The sequence below is a fragment of the Cheilinus undulatus genome, linkage group 10 (genome assembly GCF_018320785.1).
Source record: "Cheilinus undulatus linkage group 10, ASM1832078v1, whole genome shotgun sequence".
Taxonomy (NCBI): Eukaryota; Metazoa; Chordata; class Actinopteri; order Labriformes; family Labridae; genus Cheilinus; species Cheilinus undulatus.
Window position 1 is genome coordinate 32,699,306 of NC_054874.1, and position 13,017 is coordinate 32,712,322.

General features: G+C 40.1%; 3 protein-coding genes across 3 annotated transcripts in view; 2 read left to right on the forward strand and 1 right to left on the reverse strand.

Moving 5' to 3' along the window:
- map1lc3cl (microtubule-associated protein 1 light chain 3 gamma, like) lies at positions 1-7,259 on the forward strand. The gene is made up of 5 exons (XM_041797455.1): positions 1-58; positions 155-210; positions 313-419; positions 536-977; positions 7,172-7,259. Exons 1-4 carry the CDS (start codon positions 1-3, stop codon positions 726-728), a joined length of 414 nt encoding a protein of 137 aa, XP_041653389.1. The 3' UTR covers positions 729-977; positions 7,172-7,259.
- Positions 6,107-13,017, forward strand: part of ubxn1 (UBX domain protein 1) — a 27,077-nt gene continuing 20,166 nt past the window's right edge. The window contains exon 1 of the mRNA XM_041797453.1: positions 6,107-6,258. The gene's annotated coding sequence lies outside the window, so the exon portion shown is untranslated. The remainder of the gene's footprint in view (positions 6,259-13,017) is intronic.
- Positions 6,769-13,017, reverse strand: part of ehd1a (EH-domain containing 1a) — a 14,847-nt gene continuing 8,598 nt past the window's right edge. Inside the window, exons 3-6 of the mRNA XM_041797449.1 lie at positions 9,911-10,152; positions 9,144-9,314; positions 8,194-8,358; positions 6,769-7,884 (exon numbers count right to left, since the gene is read on the reverse strand). Of these exons, the coding sequence (XP_041653383.1) occupies positions 7,351-7,884; positions 8,194-8,358; positions 9,144-9,314; positions 9,911-10,152 (1,112 nt within the window). The 3' untranslated portion in view covers positions 6,769-7,350. The remainder of the gene's footprint in view (positions 7,885-8,193; positions 8,359-9,143; positions 9,315-9,910; positions 10,153-13,017) is intronic.

Sequence of the window (13,017 nt, forward strand, 5' to 3'; positions counted from 1 at the left end):
ATGGCTCCATTTGAGAAATCCATGGAGATGATGCCTTTCAAGCAAAGGAAATGCCTTGGTAAGACTAGCAGAGATGTAATTGCTATATTTACTTGAATTAACAATCCATGTTGCATGTTTTAGAAGTGTGAATGTCTTTAAAATCTCCTTTCAGAAACGAGAAAAGATGAAGTGTGCAGTATTCGGTCTAAATTTCCAAACAAATTGCCTGTGAGTTTGCTTTTCATTCTCATATTCATCAAAGAGTTCATAAAAGTTTGAACTGCAAGTGATGGCTCTTTCAGTTCATCCCAAATGTTTTCTTGTGTTCAGGTGATTGTTGAACGTTACATCAATGAAAAGACTCTCCCCTTACTGGACAAAACAAAGTTCCTGGTCCCATTTGAGCTCACCCTGGGTCAGTTCCTGTGCTTGTTAAGGTAAATAATTTCTACTGACTTTAAAAGTTTGTTTTTAATTTCTTAAGCCTTTAGCTTTCAGTGAAACTGTCCCTTTATAAACCAAACAGTAACATTAACCATGTCTCATCTTTCAGGAATAAGATTGCCTTAGACTCCACCCAGGCTCTGTTCCTTCTGGTGGCAGAGAAGAGCATGTCCTGCATGTCCTCCAGCATGGGAGAGGTTTACTCCCGCTACAGAGACACTGACGGCTTCCTCTACATCACCTACGCATCACAGGACATGTTTGGAGCACCTCAGCCAGCAGCAGCCAGGCCACCCTGCTGAGTCTGAGGCAGAAAAAATGAACTGAACCCAAACCAGCGGTGGTGACCACCAAACTGAACAAACTGAGCCAAGCCCTGACCGCTTTCATCCTTTTTTAAAGCCCCAAACTGCATATCTGCCTACCTCAGGAATCTCTGTGGACTGTCAGTGAATAACTTCATCCCCCAGTATTTACAAGCTCTGCCACCTCAGCTAGCCGAAACTGGACTGGGGTGGCCAAGACTCTCCTGGTTAGAAAGCAAAATTAAGGTAAATTTCTGAACAAATTTAAAAGATTTAATCTTTTTTTTTTTTTTAATGTTTTGATCATGCATTGTTGCTCTAAAATCTTGAAGAAAATGTTAAAATTGTGATGTTGTTTGCCTGTTGTATTTCTTCACAGGTTATACATTTACACATTTGACCTTCAGTTAACCTTAAAGCATCCGTTTTAATGTTTTCACCTTGTTGTAATGCCAGTACAGTGTAAAACTACCAAATATACATTGCTGGTAATCAGACGTCCAGACTTTCTCTTAGCACTTATCATTACTTTCTCTTTGGTTCCCTTTCTGTTCTCCTCTTCCCTTTAAAAATGTGAAATTATGCGCCTGACTCCTGAGGTACTCACTGAAAACATGGAGGTCAATTTGACCCTGCTCCGATTTCTTGTTTCATATCAAGATATCAGTTTACCAAAGAATAAATTCCTGTTCTTTTAATTTATTGGCTCTGTGTGATATTCATGACTTTCTTCAGTAGAAACTTTAATTATTTTATTTTATCAGTTATCATTAGTGTCATGATGTCTTCAGTTTAAAGTGATTTATGTTTTTAAGTCATTAAAGCACAAACAAAGACTTCAGTCACACTGCAGAGAAACTGTAGTTCTTTAGAAAAAAAGGCATGCTTTACCAAATATCAGTTTTTTCAGTGTGGTTAAAGATGCTCTATTGAAACTATGCTACATTTAAAATCATTTTCTTCCTGTGTACCTGTACTAATATGAGTACACATACAGTTAGGTGCCTCATTCCTCACCTATCCCTGAATTGGCACTCCCATCACATGACTGCGTTACATAAGCATGACCCAGTCAACTACCTGCAGGGGTCAGTGTGTCAGAGGAAAAACAAAGAGCCATCCTGCATAAACAGTTGGAGAAAAGGAGGGAAAGGGGAAAGAGAAACATGTGGGAAATAGTGAAACCCCAACAGAGGAAGACAGGAAAAAGGAAAGAGTGTATAGAAGAGATATACAGTGGGGAAGCAGCTCAGCTATCTAAACAGAGTACAGAAGCCCAGGGACGAACAGGGAGGCCTCTTTGCTTACTTCACACCACTTTACGCATTCCTGCAGCTCTCTGTCATTACCATCCTAGAACAGAGGAACCTGCTGCCACAGCAGGCTGATAATTATGTTCACAGAGTCTGAACTAAGAGTGAGGCAAACATCTGAATCAAATGATGTAAAACACAACAAGTTTATCAGGGCAACACAGCATTTGACTGTAACACAATATGGGATGGGGTAATTACACAATGATGTTGCTCTGTAATGTTTTCCACAAGCAAATACAAACTGTGTTGAAAAAAAGGCTTCATTTCAAAGTTTAAATTTTATTGATTAGTACACCAGCTATCATGATTTCTAGGATGCAGCACTGATGATAACGTTAGTTGAATTTATAACATCTTTACTCTCTGTTACCTGATTTTACTTTCTTTTTTCTTTTCTCATTCAAAAGTCAAATATTGAAACCACCAGTGATTTCAAATTAAATACTTTACTCAGTAAGGTAACAACCATTTAGGAATGCTGAGTAACATTATCAACAGGTACTTGTTTTGCTAAAAGAAATTAACAGATTTTATTATGCATTTAAAGTAAACTTGTAAAGTCTCTTGAGATGACCTTGGTTATGAAATGGTACAATACAAATAAAGATGAATGATTCAGGTCTACCTTACTAGTTTAGCTTTAATGTTTTGTGGGCTGGGAATTTCAGCTGCTTTCCATGGTCAACTTCCAGGTGTGGGTTGGTAGCGGTGGTAAGGAGACCTGCCTTTTGTTCTGGCTGAGGACGCAGCTTCTCACCAGCTCTCACAAAGGTGATTCCCTCAAACCAGTGGTGGCCTTTTTTAGTACTGATGGATGTGGCTATGCTGTCAGCTATTGCTTTTAGGACCTGATCATGGCACCAGCCATAGCAACCATCTCCTAGGGCCTTTGGGCAGCTGCTGAGGAAGTGCTCCAGGGTGCCTCTTTTCGAGCACTGGGGGAAGGCAGGAGTTTCGCTCTTGCCCCAGACATGGCGGTTTGCTGGACTTTGTAAGGTGTCATATACTGCTCGGGCTAAGCACTTTCTTCGATAGTAGTCTGCTCACTAGGTGTAAGACCATGTGATTCGTCGCTGCAGAACATTGTCCCATCTTGTCCATACTCCTTGCTGTCCAAGTCCAGTCATCTTGCTGGCCTGGACTTTCTCCACACCTGTTTGGACTTCCTCCTGGATGAGCGCTTGTCGCTCCTTACCCTAGGCTGTGTCAGCTCTGGCTGCTGGAAAGTAGCCGACTCCTGCCCGTCTTGCTGCAACAGTTTCCATCTGTGCCCTCTGATGTAGGTGAGACTGCCAATTCCAAGGACCTAGGTGCGCTCCACAAAGCCACCTTCATAAGTAGCTGCTGACTTTCCTTTCCAGAGACTCAACTTTGGAGATTGGTACTGAGTATAACAGCAGGGGCCACAGGATTCAGGGTAGCATAGAATGTTGGTATATCTAGGCCTTGAACCTCCCTGGCAAGCCTGACTTGTCTACCTTAGTTAGCTAAGTCCCAAGCTCTTCACTGGTCTTTCTCATGGATGCAGTGTCTCTGAGGCTGCAGTCAAAAATCTTTCCAAGGCTCTTGACTGGCTGTATGTAACGGACGGGATGGTGGTTCCGGCGATTGAGAACTGGAATTAGTCCATTACTCTACCAACTTTTACTCCGTCTTAGATAATTCTGTCTCACAGAACCAGCTTTATTCCTTGTTTTTTGATTTGACATTTGGTTTGTTTTTATTTTGGGACTGTAGACTGTGCAGAGCTCTCTGTGCTCTTGTTGGTCAAATTCACCGATGTCAGGGAACAAACTGTAGAAGGCAGGACAAAAATCACATGATAGTCTTTCCGAGAACAGTAAACGCTGTTCTAGTATGACAAAACCAAAAAGCACATCCAAGAATCCCCACAACCACAAATTAACAAGACTGTATGAATTTCACTTGCATCTTCCACCCAACAATTTGAATCCAGACACTCTCCAAGAGGAGAGCATTTGCTTTTATGTTCTACATATCTACTCAACCAAATCTTTTATCTTTCTCTCTGGAGATCTTATGTTTATATACAGTGACCTCATCATAGCTGGGATAACTGGGCTAATTTTTATGTTATTACATTCATACCTCAAATCCCATTGGAAGAAGAGCCCTATACACTCACCTGCCACTTTATTATTAGGTTGACCTGTTTAATTGCTTTTTAACAGTAATAGCTTATCAGCCAATCACAAGGCAGCAACTTAGTGCATTTAGGCATGTAGATATGGTCAAGACGACTTGCTGAAGTTCAAACTGAGCATCAAAGTGGGGAAGAAAGGGGACTGTAAACATGGCATGGTTGTTGGTGCCAGACAGGCTCATCTGAGTACTTCAGAAACTGCTGATCTACTGGGATTTTCACGCACAACCATCTCCAGGGTTTACAGAGAATGATCCAAAAAAGAGAAGTGAGTGGAAGTTGTGTGGACAAAAATGTGTTGTTGATGATGAGATCAGAGGAGAATAGGCAGACTACTTGAAATGATAGAAAGCCAACAGTAACTCAATTAACAACGGTAACTCAATTAATGGTGTATGCAGAATGCCATCTCTTAATGCACAACACATCGAACCTGAAAGCAGATGGGCTACAGCAGCAGATGATCACACCAGTACCACTCCTGTCACCAAGGGATTGGAGACTGAGGTGACAATTCACAAAGGCTCACCAAAATTGGATAATAGGAGATTGGAAAAATGTTGCCTGGTCTGATTGGTCTCGATTTCAGCTGTGACATTCGATGGCAGAGTCAGAATTTGGTGTAAACAACATGAAAGCATGGATTCATCCTGCCTTGTATCAACGGTCCAGGCAGCTGTCGGTGGTGCAATGGTGAGAGGGATATTTTTTTTGGCACATTTTGAAACTTTTCTACCTATAATATAAACCAGTTGCCTTGGATCAGACCTAGGAGTTAGCACCAGAGTGTATAATAAATATTGATTATTTGTGCCTAAGTTGCCAATTTCTTTTGCAAAGTACTTTATCATTTCTTCAAGGGACCCTTTAAATTACTTAAATTGAACAAATCAAAGAAGGAAAAAACGCTGAATTTATGTAACAGCTTATAATTCAACACTACAAACATAATCACCAAGCAGGGATCAGAAAGATTCTTAACAAATTAAAAAGATTGGAAAGACTTTGGTTAAGACTCTCATTAAAAATATCTTAAATCTCAGTGGGGTCACGCTTTAGTAAAGTATCATTTTTTTTGTCTTATTTACACAAATTAAGTCATCAACTAAAGTGTTTGCAAGTGTCAAAGGAAAACTCTTGTCCATATAGGTCAGTGTGTGAGTGACAGCCATGTGCTAGAGAAAACAGAGATAAAACAAAGGACAGTGGTCCATGTTCCTTGAAGTCTTTGGATTTGCTCTGGTTTTTCAACAGTAATTAAATAATGACAACTACGTAGCTATTTTGATTTTGTTTGAAAATAGCTAAAAATATAATATGAAATACAAGGTGTTTTTCAACATCAGGGTCAAAATCAGATGAACAAAAGTAAAACAAAAAAGCAGGAGACCAAATACTGTATGGTTGTTATACTGGGAGACTTGCCTCACTACCTCTTCAGTGATCAGGGATGAGTTAGAAGATAACAATTCAGTGTTTACCCACTCCCTCTGTGATCCAACATGGTCATTGCCAGAGCTCTAAACGGGTGTATTTTAATTACTTCAACAAACTTAGCTTAGATATTCCTACAGTAAAGTTAAAATAATATAGCAGTATAAATATTTTTTCATGGTTATCCCGTTTTATAACCACGACTCCAAAGACCATAAACTAAACTGCCCGGGGAGACCTAAATATAAACAATCTGTGAAATTTGGTTTGTATCTAACACCTGTAATGACTTATCGAGACACAAGAGAGCGCCCCTGGACTTTATCAATGTCAAATTCTCTTGCTGGTGAGGGGAAACAGCTGGTGGATACCATGTGTATCTGAGCGATTAGCTATCTAGTGAGTCAGTCAGTGAGCAGAATGTCAATGAGTCTCTGTGCTGATGAGTGAGAGCCACAAGATTCTGAGTGCAGCAGGAACGAAACAAGACTGTTTACTGCAGAGGATTGACATGCGCGCCTTGTTTCAGGGAGGGTCATAATAACTGAGAAAAAGGCGACGGCGAGTGTGAAAAAATGTAAGCATACATGAGCCGACGTGCAGTGCAGCGAAGGTAAGTGCGGGTGTTACATAATTCTTGCAGAAGTCCTCTATCTGCCCCTATATCCTCTTTTAAAATGCAAACGGACCTTAACGCAGGCTAAACTTCTTCAGGTTATATAACAGGCTCAGTCTCTACTTTTGTAAATTGTTTTCATGTCTTTGAATTGCTAAAATAACGCCACATGAATTTTCGTTCACTGTTGTTTTTAATTCACCCTTAAGAATGTGCGACTAGTCTACATTAGGCCTTGTACTTACTGTGACAATGACTCAGCCAGTCCTGCAGGGGGCAGTACACTGCATATAAACTACAAAAATAAGAGCACTTCAAAATAAAAGTCAGCCTCTGCATGACCTCCCAGGCCCTGACTTGACCCTCAAAGACAAATGTCGAAAAACTGAAAAGCACAAAACTATAAAACTTTCTCCTGTTATTAACTTTTGACCTTGCAGTGAGAGTTTCTCCTGTGAGCCAAACATCTGCTGAACTTCATCCGGTAAAAATCCACATAACCATGAGTCAGATGTTACAGTAATCCTTTTTATTTATCTGGCAAAATAATAAAAAGGGAAGCATTTGGAAAGAGCCAAAGTTAACAGTCAGGAAATACAAAAATAGAGATAAAACAATTTTAACAGTTGTTTTGATTTATTTCCTCTTTTCTCTCCAAATGGACAAAAAAACTATATATCTTTGGATCAACATATAATAATATTATGGATTGTGTACATAGAAGATATCTCTAACACAGGGTTCCAAAATCCACGTTCAGCCCCGTCATGCAGTGTCCAACTGCCCATCAGTTCATGATCCAGTAATGTCCTTTCATCTGTTTTCAAATCAAACTCTCCCCTCCCCCCCTTCCCTCCATTTATTTCTAATAGATATCTTTTAATCATCCCCTCCCTGTCCCCTCTCCAAGAATCCCTTCAGTCTCTCTCTGATGAAAAGATTGCAACAATGAGTCCCCGCCATGTCAGGACGTCTGGAGACTCTCAGCATGATGGAAGATGATGCTGTTCATGCCTGTGGTTGGCCTTTTGTCTGGAGAGTCCGTAATACGGTGCAAAGCGCTGGTGTGCTGGTCCCACACCCTCCTCCTTAAGCCTCCTGGATTGTTCCACGTTTGGATGGGGGCACCAGGTGATCAGGCAGTGTAGGTGGCAGCTCGTGGCCCTCCAGCTTCACCTTGATCAGGTGATTGGCCAGGGCAAACTCCTCATCATCCAGAAGGCCATCCTTATCCACGTCTGCCAGCTTCCAGATCTTTCCCAGGACTGTGTTGGGAAGTTTGGACTTCACCATCTCCTTCTTGGCTGCAGCTCCAGACACTTTGCCATTTATGGGTGAGAGAGTGTAGAAGATCTCATCATATGAAGGCTTGTCACGGCCCACCACCCACTCTAGCTCATCAATGCCTTCGCTGGCTCCCTCTCCATAGCCGTGACCAAACGGACCGCCCATTGTTCCCTCGAAGGCTCCACCCTTTACAGTCTGGCTGGGCATGGCGGCCTCTTCCTGACGCACCAAGGCCATGAGACGTGCAATGTCATTGGCGAGCATGTCCTCCACTGCCTCGAGCAGCTTTGGCTTTATAGCTGCAAACTTAGAGAAGTCCTGCCCGTTAAGCAGCTCCTGAAGGGATGGGGGTCGAGAAAAAACAGGAATTGGTGATAGAAATAGATCAGTGTTCAGTTGCTACCAAAAGGAGTCGTATACAAGAAGCAGGATTTCCTGACAAACCAGGAAAAATAAATCTCATCCCCGTCCTGGCCCATCCTGGACGGAAAGGGCAGGAAAAAGGGCAAAGATGTGACGAGAGTAAAGGTTGGAAGGTCATGTCACTCTGAACTTTAATTCTATTTCTGACATGTTATCTAAAGTGTTAAAGATGTTTAATTCATCAATCATGTCAATGTGAATAGATAAGGCATTTTATCTCACCTGCATCTTGGCGAGGTTGGGAAAGTCTCCAGGTGAGATCTGATGCTCCTTCTCAATCTTCAGGTAGATCTCTCCTAGGTTGGCTATCAGCTCCTTCTTTTTGGAATCTTTTCCAAACACACTCGGCATTTCCTTTTTCAGAGAGCTGATAATGTACGCATGCACCTGCACATGATAAAAAATAAATAAATAAATAAATAATAATATTACAGTGAAATGCGATTTTGTGGTCAAACTGTGGGGAGTTAGATTGCTAGGATCTTAAGAATTAAAGTTGATTTTTTGTGTACTGAAGGAATTTTTAAACTTAGTAAATTAAAATACTGACCTAAAGGGGAACTAAAAAAGGTTTTGCAAGTTGTAAATGTAAACATTTTGAAAGTAGCCATATTTTTAGGACATACACTTGTACTCACTTCTGCCTTTTTGGTTAATAAGGGAACATTTACAGAGTTACGAAAAAGGGGACATTCTGTGTTAGGTTGCCATTCTCTTGTGGGCCTTGATGAGCTGATAGTGTTAAGAAATAAGGAAGAAAGAATCTATAAAATGCAACATGCAGTTTTTTAATCAGATATGTCTATCTGAGGAAGGAAGATATAGTACAGTCTGTAAGTAATTAATCACTTCTGTCCTACAGAAAATATCCTGAAACTTTTAGGTGTCCTGTAGAGAACATTTATAAAGGATCCGTGACTTTCTGCAAGTGCAATTGTGAAATTTTGCATTACATGCCCTGAGAAGTATTGAATGGTTTGCCATGTAGCCCAAAGTTGAGTAATTATTATTTCCTGTTCACCTACTGTAATCATCATGCCAAAATGGTTATTTGGGGATTACTTAATTTGTTGACTAAACACCTATAAAACTAACAACACTCCTATCAACGGTAGTTATGTTTTGCAGCTCAGCTTACATTGCTGTAGACTCTTAATCAACTTTATACTGACCTTGGCGAGACGTGCTCGTTTAATGAGGTCATTGAGTTTGCGTAGTGCTGCATTACGTGGCAATGACTGGATGTCTAGGAAAAGATCCTGCTCCTCTGCCTCAAACAACTTCCTGTTGTCAGGGACCAAAAGAGGCTGGGCCCAGAATGACCCGATGTACACACGCACCACCTGGAATGAAGTTTGCACACGTTAACCTCCATTAATCTCAGGCGTTCATCAGTTTAGACTTTACTGCCCACACCCACAACAGAAGAAAATTTCACACCAGGTCACACACATGAGGTTGTAACCTGGCTCAATGACATCGCAGACACAGAATTGTATTTGTAAATTTGTGTGCTTAAAACAGACATCCAGGGTGTTTGACAGAACTGTGGTTTACAGCGACTCAACAAAACAATTTGAAGTGTAACTGTTCAGTGTTTCACATTCTGTCGGCAGGCTTAAAACAAACTATGCACTCTCAAAGTCAATGAATAATTCTCCACATGATCCAAAGGTGCCCCTGGTATCTGTTTATGACAATGGCCCTGGATCAAACATTAACAAAACCAGCCAAGAAAAATCACAAGACAACTACGTCACAATATCAATTTTCAGATGAGATTTGTGAAACACGGTATTATGAGAGTTTCACATTCTTTACATATATACATGCAAGTTTTTCCTTTTTAAAGCAATGACAAACTGAGATTGCTGGCTTTAACAATTAGAGTGACACGCAGTCCATTTGAACTTCTGTGTACGTTTTATGTGCATTTTACCTCAGGTGTGTTGATGATTTTCCCCAAAGACCACATCAGAGCTCCATAGACCCTCATGAGCTGCTGAGTGCTGATCTGGTCTGCTTTGTTCAGAACCACGCGCATTTTGTCCTCGTGGTTCTTAAGAGCTCGGATGACCTCAGAAAACTCATCTGAAATGTCTAGCTTGTGGGCGTCAAATAGGAGGATGATGCGGTCTACGCGCTCTGCAAACCACTCCAACACAGCGGCAAAGTCATAGCCTGGGGGGGAAAAAGAAAAGAGGCAGTCTGTTTACAGATCAGATCTACTCTGAGGCTAAAGAGCACTCTAATGACTTTAATACAAGCCTATTACCAGCTTTGTATTTAGTTTTTTTTTTTTTGTTTTGTTTTTTAACCAGATCTTAGTGAGTTTTCTAAAAGGGATGCATTTAAGTCACTGACTTACTATTACAAGCTACTGTGTTCTCTATTGTACTTGTTAAAAGCCTTTTACTTTGAAGGATTATAGTGGATCCATTATTGTTGAGTTTGATGGAGTCCATATACTAAGCCTTGTTGGGTTGGTAATCAGATAAATGCTATTAAATTCATTGCAGTGCTGAATTAGTTTATTTGGATTAGAACAGATAAAGACATTGTCAAAACAAATCCTTACTAGAAGCTCAGGGCTCTTTATTTTTTTTCCATTTTATTAAAGGATTGCTTTATTTCCAGAACAATCAGAAATTATTAACCACTGAAATACAAGTGCAAGCAAATGTAAAATGACTTGTTAACACAGGAAGATGTACAATGACATACAGTACTGCATGTTGCCCTACTAACAAAGGATTTTCATGGCTTATTTATGCCAGTTTGGAAACAAATCTGACATGTTAGCACAAGTACAGCACTCACCATAGACATACAAGGCTAAATTGTGTGCATAAATACAAGGATTCAAAATGAAAAAGAGCTAAAGTGCTCTAATCAGTCAGTGAAATGTTGTGTTAGAGCATGTATTAGTCATGTTGATCCAATAATGTTGAGATAAGAGCTTTCAAGAGGCAGGGCCTTCTATCCTGGTTACTGATTAACAAGCGTTAGTGAGACTGCGGAGCAGAGAAAAAAAGGATAAGACAGTTTGAACTTCTTGAAAAAGCTTACTTTAAACGGACTGAGGGTATCAAAGGATAAAGAAAGGAACTAAGAGAGCGATCACTTGACAGAGGCAGGAAATCATTTCCGATAAAACACTATGCTGCGTCAGTGTCACCCTGAAGTGCACTGTGTTGCAAACACATTTCTATCTCTGCTGTGAAACAGAAACTGGTTTTACTTTTCACTTCCTTTGGTTTTAAGAATAGCAGAGGGACTGACTCATAAAATCATAAAAAAGGTCTTTTTCATGAACTTTATTTAGCCTCAATGAGCTGTGGAGGGAGTAAGGAAGAGGAGATTATGGTTTTGATTAGAGTCTGTGTCATCTGATCAGAGAAGAATGCAGTTGCTCTAAAAGCTCATTTTGGCTTATGTACAATCAGCGCCAGATCTGCTGCACATGCATTCCTACATGGCAGGCTTTTGTCTATGTCTAAGCACATGTATACAAAAGAGAGACAGAGAGATAAAGTCTATAGATGGAGAGTTAAAAATGATAAAATTGAAAGAAGAGAAAGATAAAGGAGGGGATACACAGAGGGTGACTAAAAGTGAAAGCAAAAGATGGATGTAATAAGAGAAGGGCATGAGGATGGGTTCAGGAAATCACCCTCAACAAATAGGACTTTGTGCATGTTTGTGCACATGATGACAAGTGAAAGTAGAGGGGGGATAAAAAGGGGAATATTTAAAGTCCAAGATCCCCGTGGGAGCCAGTCGAGGACATTTGCTCATTCTTTCTTAGGTCTGTTTTTAAAACACGTGTCTGGGAGTCAGAGGGAGAGACAGCTGCTCAAACTTAGACTTACTTTTAGCACATAGCATCAACAACTGCCATTTCCCTCCCATACTCAAAGCCATGAAGGGATAAAGCCACTCACTCATGATGAATTTGGACAGGCCTCAACAGTCTGTGTCAATCATTGATAGAGAGTAAAGAAGTTGAAAGACAAAGGTTCAAGAGTTATCCCTCTTATTTAAAAATTTTAAATAAGACACTATTTAAAAACGTTACAAAATCTCAGGGACACTTAAAAATGATAATAATATGACATTTTACACAATATGCTTACTACCAACTTTTATGTAAGATAGATACCACTTTGATGTGATTAAATATGAAGCTAAAGCCAGGAGCTGGTTAGCTAAGTCTAGCTAGGCTTTGACAGCTAAAGTTAAAATCTGTTCACCTCCTAAACACAGGGAGAATCTTTATTATTTCTCATCAAAAAAGCAAATGCTAAAAAATTTTGATCAACAAAATATTTCTGAATATGAGTCATTATTAAGATTGTTGTTTACCAGAGGTAAAAAAAAATACTTTCCACTAACACAGTCTTGTCAGCCCACTTATGATCCTAAGTGGAAGTGTATGTACCATTTATGGTATTTTACAGTCTATGGTATAGTATGTACACAAAACTTAGATTGAACTGCTTATAACTTCTTGTCAAATGCTGTGCAGTAAGAACAGCAGAAACAGAAGGCTTCCCAGGTCTGAATGGATAACTGGTCAGAGTACAGGCTGTCTATACAGTGTTTCAACAAGACACTGAGGTTGAACTTCACCTGTTCTTTTTCTGTCAACAGTTGTAAGTTAGCTAAGGTTAGTAGCCTTCGGGGCTAGAATACTCACTAATGCATGGATACACAGTCAGTGGCTCTGTTTACTTGTAGAGACATCTCAGTAGCCATTAAGATTTTGCTGAAGGCCCCATGCAGAAAAATTGCTCTGACAAGATTTCAATTTGATTTCTCCTGATTTCTGGGAATGGTGATTTGATACACCTTTGTACCAAACTAATTAATGGCCTTGATGTTAGTCAGGGCCATTTTAGCATAGTGTTGGCTGATATTCGCATCTTAAGCTCAGCTCACCAAGATATTCATTATAAATGTGTTGGGTATGTTCTTACAACAAGTTAAACTTCAACTCAGCTTCTCATTTTTGCCTTTCCTGTTTGCGAAAATTTGCAGTATGAG

Excerpts from the sequence above, each read along its gene's own strand:
- map1lc3cl (XM_041797455.1), top strand. The coding sequence starts at position 1 with ATGGCTCCATTTGAGAAATCCATGGAGATGATGCCTTTCAAGCAAAGG. Across the intron at positions 59-154 it reads CAAGCAAAGGAAATGCCTTG|AAACGAGAAAAGATGAAGTG; the intron begins GTAAGACTAGCA and ends ATCTCCTTTCAG. Across the intron at positions 420-535 it reads CAGTTCCTGTGCTTGTTAAG|GAATAAGATTGCCTTAGACT; the intron begins GTAAATAATTTC and ends CTCATCTTTCAG.